Source organism: Aotus nancymaae, unplaced genomic scaffold (genome assembly GCF_030222135.1).
Source record: "Aotus nancymaae isolate 86718 unplaced genomic scaffold, 86718_ANA_hifiasm-v0.15.2.pri h1tg000014l, whole genome shotgun sequence".
In the NCBI taxonomy this organism is placed as follows: domain Eukaryota; kingdom Metazoa; phylum Chordata; class Mammalia; order Primates; family Aotidae; genus Aotus; species Aotus nancymaae.
This window is the reverse complement of record NW_026988425.1, coordinates 9077144-9100868: the sequence shown is the minus strand read 5'-3', so window position 1 is coordinate 9100868 and position 23725 is coordinate 9077144. Positions and strand designations below refer to the sequence as shown.

At 41.6% G+C, this 23725-nt stretch overlaps 1 protein-coding gene across 6 annotated transcripts in view; it reads left to right on the top strand.

The window, feature by feature from the left end:
• SEMA5A (semaphorin 5A) overlaps window positions 1–23725 on the top strand; it is a 493544-nt gene that overhangs the window by 334983 nt on the left and 134836 nt on the right. For all 6 annotated transcript variants that reach the window (XM_064375855.1, XM_064375856.1, XM_064375857.1 and 3 more), the window contains one exon: window positions 5203–5407. In XM_064375855.1, coding sequence (XP_064231925.1) covers window positions 5203–5407 — 205 coding nt within the window. The remainder of the gene's footprint in view (window positions 1–5202; window positions 5408–23725) is intronic.

Sequence of the window (23725 nt, the reverse complement as noted above, 5' to 3'; positions counted from 1 at the left end):
TAGGAAAGGGTTAAAAACACTTGATTTGTTTTTATTGTACTTTACGTTCTGGGGTACATGTGCAGGTCATGCAGGGTTGTTGCATAGGTACATACATGGTAAGGTGGTTTGCTGCCTCCATTCCCCCATCATCTATATTTGGCATTTCTCCCCACGTTATCACTCCTCACCCTCCCACCCCCCGCTGTTACTCCCTTAGCCCTCCCACAACTGACCCCAGTGTGTGATGCTCCCCCTCCCTGTGTCCACGTGTTTTCATTGTTCAACACCCACCTGTTGCTGTCTTTAAACTTTTGAAGGAGTGTGGGATTAAAAATAAGATGGCTGGCTTACATGTCGTCTTTCCGTGCACTGCTTTCCTTGAGCAAATGATGTGCGCTTTTATCACACATCTATCTACTGTGCATCTTTATTGTATATTTTCATCAAAGTGGAGAGAGGGATAAAAATGCATGGAAATAGTTTAGGAGTAGATTTTGATGACTCTAATTAATGTGCATTATTTACTGTATAAAATATTTGATAAATACAATTCTTCAGGACTGAACACAGAGGCTCATGCCTATAATCACAGTGCTTTCTGAAGCCAAGGCAAGAGGATCTCCTGAGGTCAGGATTTCAAGACAAGCCTGGGCAACATAATGAAACCCTGTGTCTACAAAAATAATAATAATAAATTAACCAGGCATGGTGGCAAGCAGCTATAGTCCTAGCTATCTGGGAGGCTGAGCTGGAGGATTGCTTGAGCCCAGGAGTTCAATCAGTAAACTGTAATCCATCCACTGCACTCCAGTCTGGGTGACAGAGCAAGACTCTGTCTCTAAAAATGCAAAGAAGAATGACTCTTAGGATCATTTATTGGTGCCTTCTACGTGTCCCATGTTGTATAAATGCATATTTTGTCTTATTTTCTCCTCTTACATATAGGAAATACTCCTTTTAAGAAAGTCCTTTGTATAATAAAATCCTGAAGATTAAATAATTAATAATGCTTACTGTATTTACAATGCATTTTCAATGCATTGATTTTTTTCTTGCAAAAGTCTTTACAGTGAACAGGGTGACTCAGTAAACTTCGTAGTCCATTACCACCTCCAGGCAGTGGGTAACTTGTAGCCCGTTTGTCTGAATACATTTAGAGCACACAGCAAATCTCCTTTTCTAAGGCCAGGAGTGTCTGTGTTTATAATGCCAGTGTCACACTGAAGGACTTACTCTCATTATGGGATGGAAGCCAGTCCATACTGCGTAACGAATGAAGCATGCAGAAATTGGCATGTGTTTCAGGCAGGAAGCTTGCATTGCTGAGCTTCTCTTCTCTGAGTATTATTTAAGACTTGAAAGGGAGCTCAACCTACAGTTATGGTGATTCTTTGTTTAACTCCTAGTACAAATATGTACCAAGTATTTTTTTTTATGTTACTCTATTTGGTAACTATACCGGCAAAGTTTCCTCACTGACATTCATAAAACCATCTAGCCTGGCATAGATGGGGAGTGGGAATTCAATTTCGACGTAAGGATCCCTCTCCAGACATGTATAAGAGGCCTTATGTTTGCAGTAACCAACAATGGAAAGTGGTTAGATTTTTAGAACTCTTGTTTTATCTACTGACATTTAAGTTTTGTGCAGTACTTATGTAACCTGTGTACTAGAAGGAGCTAATTAATCAGAGAAGCAGAAAGCAGATTCCGGTTCAGGAAGAAGATGGGTTAGGAGAGATGGTGCATAATATTTCAACATTTAATATAGAAATGTCAAATGAAAACAGTAGCAAAACGACAAACAGTATTATTTTTCTCAGACAAAATATATAAACCACTCTAGGTGGTGCTTCTGAGCCCCGCCCTGCTAGAGGCTGCAGGCCTCAAAGTCATCCAGACCCTGACACTCAGTAAGACACGCGGCAGTCACTGGTGTAAAACATCACCCAGGCCCGGTGGTACAGCTGCACTGTGACAGAATCCAGAATTTTCCGTGCAGCTCTGATTACTGTCACTCAGAAAGGATGGAGTTGAAATGAACAAAGAGAGCCTCAAATGTAGTTAAGTAGATGAGGAGGCAGTTGTTGGAGGAGCAAGTGCAGACATCTGACTGTGTCCATTGGGACGTGCAAAGCATTTTTTGAGACAGAGTCTCACTGTGTTGCCCTGGCTGGAGTGTAGTTGTGTGATCTCAGCTCACTGCAACCTCCGCCTGCCCGGTTCAAGCAATTCTATGCCTCAGCCTCCTGAATAGCTGGGATTACAGGTGCCCACCACCATGCCTGGCTAATTTTTATATTTTTAGTAAAGACAGGATTTCACCATGTTGGCCAGGCTGGTCTTGAACTCCTGATCTCGTGATCCACCTGCCTCAGCCTACCAAAGTGCTGGGATTACAGGCATGAGCCACCGTGCCCGGCCCGCAAAGCATGTTTGCATCAAGACGGAAGTCAGTAAGAGAACGAAGGGGCCATTAAAACTGGGCACTCCTGCAGGAGATTAGGTGATTGTGGGCTTGGCCACCATGCACTAGTGTGCTAGGACAAGAATGGATTCGTTGTCTGCGAAACAAGTAAACAAAAGTGCAAGTATTTATTCTTTTAAAAAAATAGGATTACTGACCATATTACTTGAAGAGATGTTGGCATGACAACTGTTGTGGATTGTAGGACACGTGACAGCAATGGCTGTGCTTTGACTATTTTTGTTGTTTTCTTCTTGCATGGTTAATCCAGGGTGTCACACAGTGCCCCACACAGACACAGCGGGAGTCCAGCATATAAGGCAAAGCTAGAAAATTTTCAGGCATTAGAGAGCTAGGTGGATTGCTTATGATCCAATGCATATATTCTATAGCTCTGAGTACTTTTCCAATTATTTGAAAGAAAAGCACTGGGTGGAATATTCACTATTAATAGGCCAGCAAAAGAAACCAAGAAGTAGTAGAGTATACCTCAAAACCAAGTCTTGGCAATTCTGGCAGATGACTTAAATGAGATTGAGATAGGGGACATATAAATAAAGATGACAAGGCATGGCGCGTGATCCTGCCTCACCCCCGCCACTGAGATCTCCCTGTTAGGTCTCCAGTTCCTCGGGGTTCCTTAAGAACAGCAAGAGAGTCTCATTTTTATATTATGCCTCCTGGTTTTCATGATACCAGTTTTTTTTTTTTTTTTTTTGAACACTGTGCTTACAAAACCTGTGTGCAAACTTTACCCAGTAAGTAGTAGCGAACTGCCACTGTGCCTTAGGTATCATCACTAATTTCAGGAATGTAAACCACCAAACATGACGTCATGCTCAGAACTAGAACTCACCTGTGTAGACAGTAGATCAAGCCTAGTGGAGCTCTTTTTTATTTTTAAAAACATTGTATTGACAGACAGCAACACGTCCTTGACCTCCAAATATTACTACTTCATGCTGTAATTAGATAAAATGCCCTAGCACATCCCCTCACCCCCAATAACAGCTACTTGTGTATTCACTCATTGATTCCTTCCCTTCTTTGTTTATTCACTCATTTCCCTCTGGCCACTGAAGCTCAACAGACCATGGAATTGCAGTCCTGCTCCAAGACCAATGCATTTGCCATTTACCATTAGTTGAATGGCTTCTCTTTAGTGCCAGGCACGTTGTCTTGTTCTTTGGCACTCATAAGGACTTTCAGTTAATTTACAAGTGCTTTCCACAGATTATCTCAGCTGGTCTCACAGTAGCCCTGAGAAATGAGCACAGTCAGTATTTTCCCAGTCACTGGACAGGTAGAGACAGAGACTGAGAGGTGAGACCTCACCTAAGACCATGTGGCAGGACAGTTGCCGCTCACGATTCCACGTGGCTTGAGAGTTATGGAGCCAGAGTAGTACTTGGGTCATGGCAGGTCTGAGCCCCGCACCTGAACTCACACAGTCCTTGCCTGTGGAACATGGGGTGCCCCTGCAAAGGTATGATACTAAATGAAGCATTGGACTGGATGCATGAAATCCGTTTGACTCTCAGAGTCTCTTTTTCTGCAATGATCCTATCATTTCATGGCATGTGGATCATTTTATCAAATGCTACAAAATTATCATCTACTTTTAAAAAAGTGATTTTCATCTTACACATCTGCACCTCTCACCTGTTATAAAACCAAACATTAGACATGACATGTTATAAACCGTAGTTTCAGGTGATAAAGGCCTGGAAATTCATTTCCGTCAAAGCTACTTATGTGAAGTTCTACTGGGGATCAGTCACCATTTGTACCAGGAATTAAAGTTTATGAAAGATGTGAGAAGGGTTGGCAGTAGTTTTCTGATTCTGATCTTGCTTTCCTTTCTATCCCTCTTTTTACCCCATCCTTGCCAGAAACAGTCTTATAATATGACACCCGCAGCCTCCCCACAGCACAGCTCAGAATTTAATTCCCAGCAGCGTGCAGGCCTGATTTTTCCCTTGTGTATATATCCCAATTCATCTCCATGATACTTACTCTACTCAAAATCTCCTTCTTCGCTTCCTCCTTCTTTATTCCTTTCTGCTCTCTTCTCCCCACGCATCTCCTTTCCTTCCTCTTTCCCTTATCTCCTCATCTGTCTCTCTTCTTATAAATTTGCCTGTTCTCTTCCATATTCCTGGACTCTAACCATTTTAAAATCATTTCTTCTAATTTGAAATACAGGCACAAAGCACTAAGGCCAACACCATATTTTTGTATCCCATGTGAATGCTGTTCAGCTTTACAGATTAGAATGACCCAGTGCTATCACCTTGAAATCTGTCTTGCTCATAGGCCCCCCTGCTACAGTAGAAAAACTAATGCATCTATATGAGGTCCTTAATTGTTGCATTTTCAATTTGCTACCTGATATCTCAGACAGATATCATAGTATGTGTTTAGCCAGACAGCTGTCAAGTGACTCAACAGAAAAGGAGAAGTTTCTGTGCATCTGCAGCTTAAAGTTAGCAATCACTTTAATTTTTTTAGCTTTTGTTCAGTTCATTTACGATGAGGTTAGGAGACTCCCAAGATATGAGTTCAAATCTAGCATGAAAAGGATGCTAAGGATGGGGGCCACAGGGAGAATAGAGAAGCAGACATATTTGCACACTTCAGTTATGCATTGTGGCTTACCTGATTTCCAAGTTACGCTCCAGCTAGGGTGGCCACAGCCAGCTGTGGCTGTCCAGGCTGGTGGCTTTGGTAACACGGCCTGTCTTCCCTTGCAGTGCGGCACCGTGGACCAGGGTCTGTACGTGAACCTGACTGAGAGAAACCTGCAGGATGCTCAGAAGTTCATTCTGATGCATGAGGTGGTGCAGCCAGTGACCACCATGCCATCCTTCATGGAGGACAACAGCCGCTTTTCCCACGTGGCTGTCGACGTGGTGCAGGGCAGAGACGCGCTCGTCCACATCATCTATTTGGCCACAGGTAGGAGCTCTGCCCTCCTCTGAGGGGTTTGCTATCATCTTCTGATTTTGTGTTTTAGATTTAGATTCTAAACATGCAATTTCAATTTCAAGCTTTATGTCTGCTGTCTCTTTTTGCGACCAGCAAAACCCATGATGCTCGCTTATCTTCCTCAGCTGCTGTGCATCGTTTGGGAAATCTTAATCTATTTTCACTCTATTAGTCATAACTTTAATTGGAAAGACAATGGCTTCTTTACTATTATTTCTCAACTATTCATAAAATAAGTCTTTTTGGCAAGACTATTTGGATTTGGGTAATTTAAGACAATGGTGTGCTTTGTTAGAGGACGTTGCTGGGTAAAATATTATCTTGGGATTGTCCTGGTGATTTCTCATTTGTTCAAAAACAGTGCCTTCAGCAAAATGCGTGGATGGTGGTACATGGAAGTGTTCAAAGAATATGTTTTGGGGCATAAATAATGGAACATTCACAGCAAATGTAGGCAACGATACTTATCAAATTACAAGTAACAATTAGACCTCTTCAGTTTCCAAAGCAACTAGAGTGTAGAAAGCATGTTCCATCTCAGTTTATTACACAGACGGCTCCGGGTGTGTGAGGCCAGCTTAGAGACCTGGCTCAGCCCTGCGGACGTGGCCCTCTCTCTGCTGCCTTCAGGTCCCCAGACAGAGCTGTCTCATGGTGGAATCTGCCTCTCCCCATTCTTTGTCCAGTGTTCTGTATAATTGTCATTTCTCATGGAGCATAATTACTGTTTTTTGTTGCTGATAATAATATATTTTTTTCTTGAAAGAACTTCTCAGTTCCTAATTACATCTTTACCAGTTAGAGTTTCTTTTTTCCCATGAAGTTGCTACTATCTACTGAACCTTTACTATTTGTGGAGTTCATTTGAAGGACTAGGGAGTAAACTGGTGAACACACAGGCATCACCTGCCCTGTTGGACCTTAAGTTCTAGTGGGCACAGCAGATAATAAATAGACCAGTCAGTAACACGCCAGAGAGGTGATGGCAAGTAGACACAGCAGGTGCACAGAGAGGGCTGTGGCCACGGGTGCCAGGTGGGCTCCTGTATTTGCTGGTCAACATTGAACTCTGCCAGGAGATGAAGATTAAGCTGATCAGGGACTGAGCAGGAGGGGCCAGCCCTCTACCCATAAGGGAAACAACCAATGAGCCAGATGTGGGACTGGTCAGCTGCAGGCAGTGCCACTGAGTGGTCAGGAAAGGTAAGGACAGATGTGACCACTGGATGGCCAGGGGAAGACCACAGCTGCCTCTCAGGGTCAGTCTATGGGAAAAGGAGGAAGTGGGCAGGAGGAAGAGTGCTGGCAGAAGTCAGACAGAACCAGCTGCTTAGGGCATCTCCTCTGGAAGGTTTTCAGGGAAGGGAAGTGGAGGATTGATGAGCTATCTGGAGGGTATGGGAAGTCAAGGAAAGGGTTTTTGTTGATTTTTGTTTTAAGAGAAGGAAAGGAATTACTACTGCATTGTCTTCTTGTTTATGAGACTGCAGACAGGATTGTTTCTCTTTATTCTGTCATTTATTTCCTTAATGTCCCCCAGGGTGCCTGAAATGGAATAGGTTTGTGGGATGAATGAACTGGACCTTTCTGTAAGTGTTCCTAGTTTTTCACCATAAATGTCCAGGCTGATGACACAGAGAACAGGGCCATCTTCTTCCAATTCTACAAGGCCATTGAGGACCTCATTAGTACCTTGGGAGTGGGAGGGATTTTGACAGGGGCTGAGGCTATTCTTGAGTAGACCTGAATGGGTCAGTGCAGAGCAGCCTGAGGTCTCAACTCGAGCCTTTGGACGTGCTCCCCGCATGAGGCTGAGTCGGTGACATTTGCTTCTCTTGTGTTTATAATGATCTATAGTGAACTTCTGAGGGTTTCTGATGAAACTTTCCTATTTTTACTTTGATGAGTGCCTTAGTCAGTGGCTATAACAATTTACCATAGACTGGGTGACTTACACAACAGACGTGTATTTCTCATGGTTCTGAAGCCTGGAAATCTAAGATCATGGTGGCTGATGACTCATTTCCTGGTGACGTTCCTGCTGCAGGTTTGCAGATGGCTGCCTGCTGGTTGTGTCCTCACGGAATGAAGAGAGATCTTCTCTCCTATGTCTCTTCTTATAAGGGCACTCATACCGTTCATAAGGGCTCCATCCTCATGACCTAATCACCTCCCCAAAGCCCCGCCTCCTAATTACATTTCGTGGGGAATTAGGGCTTCAACATATGAATCTTGGAGGGGACACAAGCATTCAGTCCATAGCTACAAGCAACTTCTACCACTATTTAAAACCATTATTTAAAAGTTTCTAGAAACTTGCTTGCAGAAGTCTGTTTTGAATGAGAACATAACTGGACTGCTGCTCCCAAACCCCTTACCCCACACTGTGGTGAGATTAGCTCAGGATGCAGCTGCTACAGGGATTCCAGACCATCTGACCCTATCTGATTTGCAGATCTGATTGCGATAGTGATATACCACATGCCATTTGGCAAATGCATCTTGCAGAGATTCGCTTTATTGTTCCATAAACCTGATTTTTGGCTTTAGTTTTAATATACTGCTTATGTACAAATTGAATTGTGTTGTACATCAAGATATTGCTAATTTGAACCACAAGTTGGGATTATGGGTAAAGATGCCATATGTAGAACTCTTTGGCAGTTTCCCTCTCTCACTAGTTGGGTTGTTTGTTAAACTCAAGAGGAGGAGGACTTCATAGTGGGTGAAGTTACTTTCCAGCAGAAACCTGGGGTCCTACAGAAACCCTGCTCCAAATCATATTCAGTGACTCAGGGCGGGTACCGAAACAAGTCTACTGAAAGGTGCATTCCCGGCAGCATTTCAGCTTGTTTAGACTGGCTGGACAATTTTAACTGAACAACCTCTATAAATTACAAATTTCATGTCTCAACTAACTTGTGACTCTTTTCATTTACTCTTACAGCACTGTTTAATTAATATATTTTGAAGGAGATATTCTTTTTTCAGATTTTAATTAAGAATGATATTTAGTTTTAAGGGATTTTTTTTAATGATCTCGCACAGTCTTTATGTCTAAAACATTGTATACTGGAAGGTATAATAGTATACATTTTAATTCAACCCTCTAAGAGCTGAACAACTCCCAACAAGTAGAAATGTTAAAGATTAGAGATTTTGACTTTTCAAATTCAAAAGGCTGATGTTTATCTGGTCTCTTATTTATGTCTAGCCCCAGTAGTTACATCAAGGCAAACCAGGGACATTCATCTCATTTGATATTAAAACTGACACTGAGGCGGGAGGTATAAAGAGAGATTGATTTACGGGTACAGATATAGACATAGCTAAAAGTGAGGCCTGGTGTTCAATGGATCAGTATGGCGACTGTAGTTAACATTAATTGATTGAACATTTGAAAGTACCTAGAATAGAATAATTCAGATATTCCTGGAGTAAAGAAAACATAAATATTTTAGGGGATGGATTTCTCTATTACCCTGATTTGATTATAATAATGTATCCAATTATTACATATACCTTGAAAATATGTATATCTAATATGTTTCAATTTTTTTAAATTAGAAAGGTAAATCTAAAAAAGGAACCTGGTACTCAGCACACATGCTAGAGATCTTTCAGTATGGCTGCACTTGACATACCTTATCCAGGAGTTAAACAGATTATCAACTGGTGCAGCATGGGTAAAACATTCATAACTAGTGATTGTGAAGCTAGTCCTTCCTAACTTACTCACAGAATCAGTTGGATACCCTTCCAGGCGTGGGAATCCAGGTTTGGTGGTAGGTGTATTTTCTCTCACTTTGATTTTGTATGAACACATGCAAATGGGAGGAAACCTGCCAATGGCTGTTTGAAAGGTCAGTTTGTTTTATTTGTCCGTGTTGTCTGCAGATCCACGTAAGCTAGAGCCCTCTTGCTGGTGTAGTTCATCTGCATCTCGCCTCTTTGGTGGTGTTTCCCGCTGCTACCACCCTGCTGAGTCAGCAGTCTTCCCTAGATACATTCTGGGTCCATCCATGTTCATGCTACTGCCTGTGCTTCTCCCAGTGTCCATCCAGCCTGGGCCAGGCATGTTATCTGAGACATGACTATGCTAATATTTTGTAAGTTGGTTTTTGAAGATTTTCTCAGAGCCAGAGACAAGTGGTAACTCCTTTAGAACATTTATGACTGGAGTTCTGTAAGTGACTGAGTCTCCTCTCCAAATAGCTGTTGAGTTCTCTAGAAAGACAAAATTAAGATCATGTTAAGCAAAGGTATTCTGCGAGTTTCCCCCTTACTTGACGTGGAAATACATCTCCTCTGGCTCTTCCCCACCTCTGTGATTGTCCCTCGGAGTCCCACATGCACTCCTGTCCAAACACGTGGCTGCTGTTGTGGGATTTATCCACAGAATGGCCATGGTTGTTCTACTTCTATGCTCCCTCCCCCAAAGGACCATTCAGTCTTAGGGTTTGTACTCTCCCTTCTAGGATGAGATATATCACTTTTATTTTCACTTTGCCTCAATTCTAGTGTTTTGAAAATTATTTGAACCTTAAATTATATATAACCTTAAAATGTTCTAAGCTTATATTGTGACAATAATTGCATAACTCAGAATACACAAAATCAGTGGGTGAATTTTATGGCATGCAGTTTTTATCTCAATAAATATGCTTTTAAAAAAGAATGCGATCTCTCTTTTTGTCATTTTGTGTTATATTTTATAAATTGTTTTAGAGGATAATTTATAAACATTTGTATAAAAACACGTATCAGATGCTAAAGAAATTTAAAGGAAGAAGGCACACCCACACATTGTGAATCATTGTTTTTCATTTTGAACTTTTGCATAGAAAAATCAGGACAGCTAATAGATGATTATAAAACAGGAAGCAATCATACAGAGGTTTATATGCTTCTAGTTTCTGAACTGATGGGAGCTTGTGCCATGATTATCAGCTGTATTTCCTTCTTTTCCCCCAGCCCCAAGGTCGATTGTTTTCTGGAATGAAATATTTATAGAAATCTCAAAATATAGAGCTGGGCATGGTGGCTCACACCTGTAATCTCAGCGCTTTGGGAAGCTAAGGCAGGAGGATCACTTAAGGCCAGAAGTTTGAGACCAGCATGGGCAACATAGCGACACTGTATGTCTACAAACATTTTTAAAATTAGGCAGGTGTGATAGTGCGCACCTGTAGTCCCGGCTACTCTGGAGTCTGTGTTGGGAGGACTGCTTGAGCCTAGGAATTAGAGGCTGCAATGAGCTAGGATTTCATCATTGGACTCTAGCCTGGGCAGCAGAGTTAAGACGCTGTCTCAAAAAGGGGGAAAAAAAAAAGGAAGGCTCAAGACCTTCAACAAAGAGGGAGCCTGAGCTGAGCTTCCTTCTCTGCATCCCTGTCCTGTCACTTCAGTCTGCAGAAAAGCAGATGGAATAGAAGGCATCTCAGCAGGAGCAGAAGGACATGTGCCATAAAGTTACTTTGCTCGAAAGAAAGGGAGAACAATTTAAATAAAGTAAGTACCCAGAGTTGAAATAATGAAAAAAACAAAATGAGATGAAAAGGAAGTTCAAAAAAATAAGGGAAGAAGTAGAAGATCAAAACGAGGCTCTATTCTATTACAAAAATAATAATTAAATCAGAAACTTCATGGGAGCAAAAACAAAGCTGAAGCTTAGCCACAGAGTAGATGTTTGCAATGGTTAAGGTGGCAAATGTAGAAATAAAAGATAAGGTTTTAAATATGAAGGACCCACAAACACAATGGAACGCACAGAGTGATTGACGTCTTTGAAGCGAAGAACACCCTGTCTGTGGAGCTAAAAAGTAATTCCCAAAGACATATTGAAGACAATTTCCCTGAAATAAAGGAAGAACTGAGTCTGCGAATTTCAAAGCCTACTATATTTGAGCAATATTAATTCAGAATAAATGAACACTAGCCAGGTAAGTTTTTAAATTCCAAGAATACAGAAATAATATTTAGGTGTTAGGGAGGAAAAAAATAACTAAAAATGAAAAAAGTCACATGGTCTCAGAATACTCTGCAGCTGTATAAGTCTGTGAAACATGGTTATACAAAATTCTGAGAAAAAGAAATGTGAATTGAGGATATTATACTCACCCAAGAATTAAAAAAAAGGCAGACACTCTCAAAAATGAAAATCTCAAGGAATAGAAAACCAAAAATCTCTTTTACAAACATGAAATAAGACTAATTAGTGGCTAAATTCAGCCAAATGATGTGAGAATGTTTGAGAAAGAAAGTAAAACCAAAATAGGAGAACACTCAGTACCAGATTTCAAGTAGAGGAAAATAAATGGGACTTAAGAATGGTATTCTAGGCTAATCTTTCCATCAAAAATAAAGGCACACGGAAAATTTAGGGATAATGTATCCGTGAAAAGCAGAAAACCTTGGCTGCTAGCCAAAGAAGAAAATCAGAACAAAAAACTCAGGAAAGCTGTTGTGGAAAGAGGGCGAGTGAGGTGCTGGGGACCCATTTTATCTGAGGAAGAACCATTAAGGTGTCACATGAGCCAAGGCTCTGGGGTGCGATGGAGCATAATGAGCTCAGACCACAGAGAAGGACAGCTGATTGATCAGGTCGCAAGCTCAACTGCAGGTTCTCTCAGCCTTACTTGACCCTGGACCCTCAGCTGCCACCGTGGCTGCAGATTCCTGAGCAGGACCAGGAGGTTCCTCCGTTGTTGCTGAGCAGCTGGCGGGCAGGCATCTGTGGCACTCTTGCCGCGCCTGGACTTGGATGAGGTCCCTCGCTTCTGGGTATGGGATATGGCTTCTCAAGCAGATGCTGGAGGAGCTGGTAGCTGCAGCCCAGAAGTGCAGAAAGATTAACTCTCCATGAAGCAAGCCTCGTCCAGAGAGATGTGGGGTAGGGGCAGAACTGGTGATATCCCTTCCAATTTCACCTCCAGGCGGCTGTCCAAGGGCAGGCTCCTCATGTAACCAAGCAGATGTCTCTTTGTGATTCATCATAAAGAAAGGGCCACATGGCAACAAATCATGTGGCATCACTTCCTGCTCTTTCCTGCTCCTTCTTCCTTTCCCTCACCACACAGCCCTGGGATTGCATCCCCAATAATCCATTAGCACTGAATCCTTGCTTCATACTCTGTTTTCTAGGCAATCACAGTAAGGGATCTGACAATGCCTGGAGTTCACTCAACCCTGTAGAGTTTCAGGGCTCCAAATGCAGGGAGGGATAGCTCATATGTGCCTTCTAGCTATGTTTAAAAGTTCAGATTTTAACCTAAGCATAATAATAATTACTGAAAGTTCTGTTAAAAAAATGAAATTATATTTTCAAATGCACATTTTCAAAGATTGCTGTCTATAAATCCTGGAGAATGAATCAGAGGTAACACAAGTGTAGAAGCAGGGTAAAATTTGGGGTACAGTTTCTTTCTATACTACCAGTACTGTATTGCTACATGATCGCCATTGTCTAAGAGTAAGCAGGCATTCTAGATGTCATTGCTTTGTAATTGAGTAAGGAAGAGTAGGCTGGGGTCAAGACTATTGAAGTCATCAAGAAGGTCCAGGAGGAGGTGAGTACGGCAGGCTCAGCCAGAAATAGGCAGATGTTACCCTCAAGGGAGCAAACATTAGTTCTCAGGGGAACAAAAAATCTTATAATATACATGCAGTATACAAGCAAATATACTGTACGGAGTATCTGTAGTATTAAAATTTCATGGGTGAGGGGACAATCAGGAAAAACATCTGTGAAGCCTTCTTGTGGGAGGGATAATGGAACACTCTCAGTTTGAGAAATGCTGCTCTTGGTTAATTTCTTGAAGAGAAGCTGACAGATGTGACAGGTGTTTTGGAGGAGTGGGAGAATGGGTGCAATTAAGAATGACTCCTGATGTTTTTGGTTTGGCCTGTTGATGCTTCTGGTGGCCTTTCCTGAAAGGAAGACACTGGAGTTTTTTGTGCCAGAATTCACCGGAGAGGGTTCAGCAATGAACAAGACAGACAGAAACCCTGTCCTCAGGAAGCTTATATTTTGGAGGAGTACACAGAAAACAAAATAAGCAATTACATTAAATGTTAAATAGGAAAAAAATGAAAGAGGAGGATGGATGGGGGAGGCAGGGGTTTCAGTGTTAAAAAGAAATGTGTAATGTGAGGAGAGAAACAGATCTGTTACAAAGTTGGAAGTTGTGCTGTTTTTCATGGAAAGTTGGGGTGGATAGAGACTGGGCTGAGTTGAGGAGGGGACAGAGGTCAGGAAATGGATACCCATCTAGACAACTTCTTTATAGATGAGGGACTCTGAGGCTGGGGGCAAGGTGGAGCGGGGGGTCAGGGGACACAGCAGAATGGAGGACCATGTGGGGTTGGCAAGGGCACTTTACCTGTGGGTGTCAGCAGGCAGCTTTGCACCTGTCGGGGGGAAATTCATCTGTAACTGTTTCTAGTTTCCCCTCCCCATCTCCACATGCCATTATCGCATCCCTTGTGGACCTCGGAGGTGTGTGTTTCTGTCAATCCCATCCCCAGTTCTCTGAGATGGAGACCTAGAGCCTGGGCTGGAAGGCCACGGGGAAGGGGAGGACTTGGCTGAGGGGCTGAGTCAGTCCCTAAAGTGAAGCACCAAAGGGAGCCAAGAGTGGGTGTGAGCTGGGGAAGGAGGCGTGACTGTGTGTGTGTTTGGTGGGGTGCCGAGAGGCTGCCCACTGACCACCAGAGAAGTGAGAAAGGCAGCAGCAGAGTGGTTTCTTAGGACAACTCCTGAAATCCATGGTGTTTGGTGCTTTTGAAGAGGTATTAATACAAGGTAAAGATGGAATTCCACCTTTAAGGACTTTGGATTTTTGACTGTTTTCAGTACAGATTAGAGCCTGTGAACCTATGAATCTGGCTTTTATAAAGTTTCAACTACCTATGGGCATCATCTCACTGAGGAGGAAGAATGATGGAATAAGAAAGAGGGGTCCCCAAGTGGGGGAGGTTCTGAGATACACAAGGGGCGGGGATGGGGGTCAGTGTAACCTCAGGGAAGAAAAAGGAGATTCCTTGATGTATCTGGGGGCCCAAGACTCACGTCTGCCACCTTCACTTAGCTTTGCCCTGCGCAGCAGGGATGAAATGTGACCAGTGATCTCCCCTGTTCCTACTCTTCCCTTGCAAACTCATTTTAAGTACAGAAAAGTGCCTTTTTATGATTGCTTGCTACAAACCATTTTTAAAGTCAGGAGATCAGTATGACTTCTAAAATTGTAGAAAAGACGGAAACAATGTTCTATGTACTCTAGAAGTTTCTAATGCAAGAGTGACAGTGACCAACTAGCTCAACAAATGCTGAAATTCTGTTTCTGACTTTCCTATCTCCCTGCAATTTTTTTTCTAGCACCTACTTTTCAAGGCTTTCAGGTCCCTATCTTAAAAAAGCAAGGCAAAGCTGAGTGAGGAAAAGACCTGACATTCCCTTTGACCAACATACATATGACTTTAAAGACCCCAAGGATACACTTCCAGGTACCAAAAATTAAGTTAATACATTTACAGTTGCCGTCACTCCTAAGAATTATCTCACTCAATGTTTCTAAGCAATTTGCAACTATCTAAGTGTCAGGAACAGGTATTAACTTGTGAAAAATTATCATGTTGGAAATTTTTTTTTTTTTTACAATTACTCCAAATCTGTCCTTCTCACCAGAAGGACAGAAATAAAGCCAAACCTAGTCTGGCCTTGCATCATGTGTGCTTCATGTTAGGGGCTCCCATCAACTGAAAGGGTACATTGCATAGTCTGAGTGCTTATCTGATAAAATTTCATGAATTTTTTATTTGTTGTTAGAATAATTGCAGCAAGTAATAGCAACTCAATTACCTGGTAATGTGGGTTAAACTGTGTTCCCCAAGAAGATATGTTTAAATTCCTAAGCCTTCAGTACCCTATTTGACCTTATTTGGAAATAGGGCCTTTGAGCATGTAATTAGTTAAGTTTAGATGAAGTTATCCTAGAGTACCATGAACCCTTAATCCAGTATGACTGGCGTGCTTGTAAGATGAGAAGAACGGCAAACCCGGAGACTGCCATGTGATAGCATGGGCAGAGATTGGAGTGCATAAATGCAAGCCAAGGAACACCAGGAATACACAGCTGCCACCAGAAACTAGGATGAGACAAGAATTCCACCCAGACTCTTAAGGAAGTATGGTTCTCCTGACAGCTTGATTTCAGACTTCCAGCATTCAGAACTGGGAGCAAATACATTTCTGCTGCTTTAAGCCCACCCGAATGTGCTACTTTATTGCAGCAGCCCTAGGTTACTAATATACCTGTGTAGACTCTGCCACATTGCACCTGCCCTTACAGTCAGACTGAAAGAGTAGCCCAGCTTTCTCCTGCTCCCTGATGCTGCTCCGTATCCCAAACTCCAGGGACACAATTAGTTCTTTAGCATGAGTTTGCATTAGGCCTAATTAAAATGAAAATCAACTGTTGAAAATAATACATACCAAACCACTTAAAATGCTATAAAACAACTAATTGTTTTGTTTGATTAAATGTGGGAATGTTGGTTCTCGCATTTTAATGTGTTTTACTTTTAAACATGTTCTATGAATATTTTTAGTAGCTGACGCCCGGTCTCCCAACCACAAAATAAAATGAAGCTATAAGCTATGAATTAGTAAATTTCCCAATGTGTTCTAAATGGGATGCAATCCACTTCGTCTTCATGGAGCAGACAGTTTTGCTGTTTTCTTCCTGGTCTCTTGCTTTCTCTCCACCTTTCTTTGCTTTGGACCTGCCTGAAGCAGGTGACCTTCCTCTCTCAGGTTTGACATGATTAGTATTGACTGAAAGTTGCCCTCAGAAGTAATGACCATGGTCTGTGGACAAAAAATAAATAAATTACTTCTTTTCATACAGATCCTGCCTGATACAAATTTTTGATATAACTCCTTTAGGTACAATAGCAGTGGCTAGGAGATTAAGCACAGTAGATTCTTCTTCCCAAACCTTCTGTCCTCTTGCTTATACAAAAACCCAGTTAGGGTGATATTGTTTCTGTTTCAGATGGTGGTATTATAACTACAAGGATTTTTTAAAATCTTGATTCAGTGCCCCAGCTCTTCTTATTTTTGCTAAGCCTAATCTCTACTTTTACAGAGGGACTCTACTTCTAATGTAGAACGTGAGTTACTGGAATATGTAATGTAAGCACAGGCTTAGGAATTTTTAAGGTATTTATCCTGGAAAATTAAGTTATGAGACGACCCACTTGACTGCTAATTTGATGATATATCTGCAAGTGTTTTTGACAAAAGGACTTTTCTAGTTGATGATAAGCTCATAGGTCTTTATAGGTACTAAGGGCTTTCAACTAAATAGCTCATCCATCTCCATCCATATCATTTGTTGTGGTAAAACACATTTTACAATTATTTCCAACACTTTTTAACTACTATCCATATAGAATGCTGGCATGTCTTAAAAGAGAGCTTATCTGGCTAGGCATGGTGGCTCATGCCTGTAATTCCAGCACTTTGGGAAGCTGAGGTGGGCAGATCACGAGGTCACGAGGTCAGGGGTTCAAGACCAGCCTGGCCAACTTGGTGAAACTCATCTCTACTAAAAATACAAAAAACAAGCTGGGTGTGGTGGCAGGTGGCTGTAATCTCAGCTACTCGGGAGGCTGAGGCAAGAGAATCGCTTGAACCTGGAGACCATGTGAAGTGAACGGAGACCATGCCATTGCCCTCCAGCCTGATGACAAGGCAAGACTCAGTCTCAAAAAAAATTTTAAAAAGACAGCTTATCTACTTTTTTTTCCCACTCTGGGATTCACTTTGGTAAGATCCAAGTGTCCAAGTAGAATATAACTGAAAGTATTTTTTGTGTTCGATATAGTCTGGTGAGAATATTTTTTAAACAAATATTTAAGAGAGCAGACCCTACTAGTGATTTAACTTGGATAATGAGATTCTTGGTAGTTTTTTAAAAATTATTTTCTTCATAATGAGCATTCATCAACTAAAAATGTTTTTGAGGAATAAATCCAAGTTCTGTCACCATGAGGCATCAATTTTGTTAGTTTTGAATGAGGCAGGCTGCAACTTTCAATTTATCTGTTTTACTGTCATGTAAATTCCAATTTATTATAAGTTCTGCCAAGGTGTTTATGGATACCAGAGATAGAACTAAAATTATACTGGTAAATATGTAAAAATTAAGTGCTCAGAAGCCAATCCATCCCATCTGCTGGATGGTAATTCTTGACATGTGTCCCTGTGTGGCTATTTCCAGTATCCTCATGCTTAGTTTCAGAGTTCTAATAGGGTGCTAGGGCTGGGTTCAAAGTCAAAATCCACATAACCCTAGTAACTTGTGAGATGGAGGATGTCTTTTAGGATCACCTAGGAGCAGCCCAGGCCTACATCTCCTAGGGATGTCCTGGGATGTCCAAGTTGGGGAAGAGATAATGGAGATGAGCCTGGGCAGCTTCTCAGGACCCTGCACAGCACTAACCATGGTTGTGAATAAAGATTAATAAGTCAATCTTCAGTGAAGGCCAAGTCTAGGCACTGACTTCAGAAAATGCAAATTCACAGAAAATACAAATGTATTTCCACCAGAATGAAGCCCTCTAAAAGTTCAGATGAGGGATGTCAGTAACACAGCCTGCCCTCATAGAACCTCAGGCATATTGGGATAGAGTTAACATCAATGTTTCCCGTAATTTTGTCTTATAGCTGCAATTAGAAGAGCATCATAAATGACTCCATCATTTAAAGCACTCATCTTGTCCTCTGCCTTCATTTTCTGTAACCTGCACCCTGAACTCAGTTCTATGGGGTAACCAGGTTCCAAAGAGACTTCAGCAGCCTATAACTGCCCCAGTTTTCTGGTTTCCAAGTGACTGTGCATCTGACCAAATAGGAAGAATTTATGTACTGTCACTCCAATGAATCAACTGCGATCACTACTGCTCCCACTCCTCTGAGTCTGTTTATGGGAGTAATTCTGTTGCTGTTGCTGAAACAGTCCAATTACAGTGGTGCCCACACACTGGGTAAGCAAGATCTTTATTACTGTCCATACCTGATAATTCTAGGTTATTTTGGCAGTGAGGAAATTTTGGGTTACTTTAAGCAACGGGGTATATTTTAAGGATACATGTTTCTGCTGCCCCATCAGTGGTCACCCATCTGTGCATTCTTTAACTCACGTTCCTGAGATGGAGAGTCTGATCTGACTACCAGATCACAGTTATCATGGATATGTCACACGCTCCAGGCTAGGCCACCGCCAATGCTGCTGGTCAGCTGGCAGAGTAGCCATCCTTGGGTCAAGGGCCCACTTCTGAAACCATCAGCTTTGGAAATAGGAAGTAGGTGTCATTTCTGCCAGAACTAGGGTCCCTTTATTAAGCAAGAGTAAGACGGCTAACCTCAGAGGGGACCTGGGCGTCACACACAGTTCAACAAGGTGTTAAATAGAGTGTTCAGAGGACATTATTCTTGTATTGTTGTACAGCATATTATCATATTCTTAGTAATTGCAAGCATCATACACTTATTAATCTCACAATTTCCATGGATCAGGACCCCAGGCACTGCTTAGCTGATTTTCTGTTCAGGGTTTCACTAGGCTGCAATCAGGATGTCAGCTAGGGCTGCAATCTCATCTGAAGGTCTGAGTAGTGAGAATCACTACTAAGTTTATTCAGTTTGTTAACAAAGTTTATTTCCTTATGGCTGTCAATGCCATAAGGAAATAAACAGAAACAGTTTTTTCCTGGCTGTTGTCAGAATTTCCTCTCACATCCTAAGACCACCTGCAACTTTCCACCCATATCCTTCAGTGTGGCCACTTACTCTATGCAACAGGCAAGGAGAGCCTCTCTTCTCAGGGAGACCAAGTCCTCCCTTTAGGGGTTTTCACCTGATTAAGTCAGCCTCATCCAAGATGGTCCAGCTTTTGATTAACCTAAAATTAATTTATTTGTGATCTGACTTTTATCCAGAGAATTCCTTCACTGTTGCCATGTCATGTGATCTAATCACAGGAGTGACACACCATCATATTCATAGGTCTGGCCAATACTCACAGGAGAGGACTACACAGAACATAAACACTAGAGACTGGGAATGGTAGGGACTGTTTGAGGAATCTGCCTACGTCAGGAGGTCTCTTAGATGCCCTCTCTTTTACAGATACGACCTCTTATGCTCACCCCAAAAAACTTTCTAAATATGTTTCAATTTTGAAAGTTTAAAATTATATGTAAAATGGTTTTCCTTGGAGCAAACAGCTAGGACTGCACTTACGAGGGCTGTTCCTATTTAAAGGGAGAAATTATTCTGGTTTGAGCTGCTGCACAAGTAATTACATTGGTTACTTGCTCTACATCTAGTCATCCAGGTCTGGCTGAAGTATTTCCACCAAATGGAGTTATTTTCCATTTTCGCAAGTGCTCCGTGAGCAAATGTCTATAACGAAAAAGAAAAATTTTGGAATGTAGAAGAGAAGGACAAAAGGAAAATGCCATATGTTGTGTGGCATTCAAAGGGTAATTTCCCACAGACTAAAACCAAGTGCGCAAACAAACCAAACCCCTATCTGTCAGTGTTAAACGTGGAAGGGCCACCGCCATCCATCTCTGCTTGCACCCCTCTAGCCATCTCTGCACTTCCTTCTTTCCTTGCTTTGTACTGCCGATGGCATGGATGTTCATTTCCTAACTAGAGGCGTAAACATGTCCCTAACTGGAGGCAGAAATATAGGCACTGAGGTGATTGCATCTCTGTCCCAGGGAGTGTTATGTCTCTGACGCCCAGTTATTCAAGGACCACTGTCAGAGGACCACTCTGACACCCAGTTATTCAAGGATTCTAAAGAATCCTGTAAGAAAAGAGTGTCCACTGCTTGGGAGTAACGTGAGCCTCCATGAACACATAGAATCTGGATGACCTTTACAATTCCTTTGGGGATGGAAGAAGCAGAATTTTAAAACCCTACCACACCTCCAGTTGCTGCTATCAGAGTAATATATAAAATTGCTATCACCTGGCCCATGATAGCCATTCTCTAAGCTGTGAAGTCAGAAAACAAAATTCTTCTTAGAATAATTTGATTCTTATACAATCTGGAATAATTTGATTCTGCTATGATGTGTTAACAAGTGGAATCTTTGCTCAAGGAGAGCTCTCTGACTCCATGCTCCCATCACCACAGAGCTGTCGTCTCTTAATCCTTGAAAGGTCTGCAGAGTGAAGCTTCCTATTATGATGTAGTCTAACATAAAGGACATGGTAGCAGAGACTTTCTGAAGGAATGAGGTTGCTTGGGCTGTATTTCCTGTTGCAAAGTAGAACCACATCTAATGACAGCAGTCAAATTCCTTGTAGGATTGTTTTTTTCTGCCTTGGTTTTGAGTATGTAATGTTTCTATTCTCGACCTAAGCACGTCCTGTTGTCCTTGTTAACTTATATAGATAGCCCCTGCCTGGCAATGATGACCAGCCATTACTAAGTACATTTAGGCCTCGACCTCTGTAATTAAATTCTAAAACAGACAGCAGTGCATTCTGAAGGACATCAAAGGTATGGGTGCGTCCTCCAGTGCATGATAAAGTAGCGATAACAATGATGTTACGGACTAACTTTCCTCCAGGAGTTGTTACACCGCAGAATGCCTGGAAGGAAAGGCACCTCATCACATCTTTTCACAAAAGCCTTTGCCGAGAAGATGAGGGTGCCGAGATCCCTTAAGGAACAGAAGGAAGAGATTTCACTTATCTGGGAGTAAGAGAGGGTGGGGAGTAGGAAGTAAGGTGTAGCTGTGAATATTGCAGCTCCCACCTGGAAGTCATTAGTGGAAACAGACTCACCTCAAGTCTCCCAGCAAATTAATACTTAGGACATTTCCTTCCACCAGGATGTCTGGATTAAGCTGTAATTTACAGTGGTGCAATTATTGGCAGTGCCCAAGTCTAACTGCATACTTGTCCCAGGCATGGGGAGAACAGGATTTGTCACTTGCAGAGATGTCAACATCAGAATTACTTTTATTTTGATTGCTTCAAAACACAGCCTAAAAATCTGTTCAGTTATGATTGGTTTATGATATTTTCATCTCTCTTTCCTTTTTGGAACTTAGAGAAGTCCAACACTCTACTTCTTAAGTATGGTATTTTTGGGTGATTAAACAGAATTGTCATAATCTTAAGAAAGGAATGATGTTTTGAGCTGTGTCCCTAGGGACAGCGCTGTTCCTGCATGATCCTGTCTTACCCATCAGATCAGTATTTTCTTGGAGAAACTGAGGACATGCAAATGTGTTCATGAGACCTTGTATGAAGAATCAAAGCAGCCTGTACCTAACCAGTCCTCTTGCAATGGTCCCAGTACTTGTGTCTCTCCAGATTGAAAGTAAGCTGAAACCTAATCCCCAGTGTGAGGGTATCTGGTGGTGGAGCCTTTAGGAGGTGATTAGGTCACGAGGATGGATTCCTATGAATGGGATTAGTGCCCTAATAGAAGAGATCTCAAAGGTATCCTCACCTCTTCCACCATGTGAGACATGGAATGAAGGTGCCATCTGTGAGGAACTGGCTGTGATCAGACACCAAATCTGCAGGCACCCTGACCTTGGACTTCCAAGGCTTTAGAACTATGAGATATAGCTCTCTGCTGTTCATAACACCCCAGTCTATGATATTTTGTTATAGCCGCCTGGATGGACTAAAGATGCCCCGAAGTTGAGAATACCTGAAATTATAATTATGTAGCCCGTTATTCTTCTAGGCCAAAGGAAATAAACAGCGTGAAGAAAACAACATTCCCTGTTTGGAATTGTCTGACTGTAGTAAATGCAAAATAAATGCCGACTGAATGAGTTATGGGAAAGCAGGGAGCCATCAGTCCCTGTATGCATTCATCCTTCCTTCAGATCCTAACCGGTGCCATTTCAGTTTTGACTAATCCCAAAACAGGAACAGTATGAAAACAGCAGTAAAGAGCTTTTGATTTTATTTTCCCATTTAAGAGTAATCAACACACGTTTAATAAGTTTCTGACCAAGGGAATACTTATCACCACATTCTGGATTTTTGAAGGCTGCTATAGCTCTGCTACGTTTGAAAGTTTTAAGCCATTTGGAGATTAAAGCATTGTTTAGAAGGGCATTTCTTGCTACCTAATTTTATTCTAACCAATGTGTTTCAACAGTGAACATAGTGAATCTGGTTAAATACATTGATTTTTCTTTGAGGAATTAAAATTGAGTTGAGAGAAAGGAAAGGAAAATTTGCTCAAGAAACTAAAGATTTCTTTCTTGTAACCAGAAAATATGTGTTATGAATTGTTCTCATGTGTAACTAAAATATTGAGCATTGTTGTCTGAATTAGGAAAAAATCCTTTAAAGTGAGCTTGAGTTATGCCAGGTAGAATTTGATTTCCACACCCCCAGAACAGTTTAGAGGTTTTTGTAGGCTTCAGTTTTTATGTATTTGTGACAATGATAAAAATTTAGTAATTAATTTTCTGAATGCCCAAATATGATTAAGAAATTTTGGTAAATATATAAATAAATAAATAAAATATAGATATATGTGTGTGTGTGTGTGTGTGTGTATATATATATATATATATAATTTTTAGTATTGAAAGTGATCTCCAAGATTAATTATCAGGGTAGAAGCTTCATTTAGGCTTTCAATGATATGATCATGTGATTAATTTTAAAAATCTGACCTTGTCCTTAGCAGAAGAACACTGATTCCAAGTGAAAAAATAGTTTCAACCACAAATGCCTTGATTTGTCCTTAGTAACTTGTCTTTAAATGGCAGTCTTCACAAGGAACTGCTGCTCTTTGAGTTAAACTATAATTTTCCTCCAATTAGAAATCATATTGATTACACAGTATTGGCGTTTTTAGTATCTCTAGGCAGCATTCATGTCTCTGTGCATGGATAGGATAAGAGCCAGTTGTCTGAGGCTTTATTGAGTTGCTGACCTGTGGTGATTCACCTGACAGCTTGTCTTTGGGACCCTCTAACTCTTACAACTGGGATCCCTTAACCTGTACTTCTAGTTCCCCAGATTCTGGAGTTTTTCCGGCCTTGAGTCAGGGCATGCCAGGAGCTCAAGGGCCCAAGCTCAATGTTAGCTCATCTTTGTCCTGGCTCAGCTCTGACCTTTCACCCAGTTTGAGTGACCTGGCCTTTGATACCTTCTCAGGTGATCAGTTCTTTGCTCTGGTGTCTGAGCTTTGTGTTGTGTCCTGGGGACATATCCTTATCTCA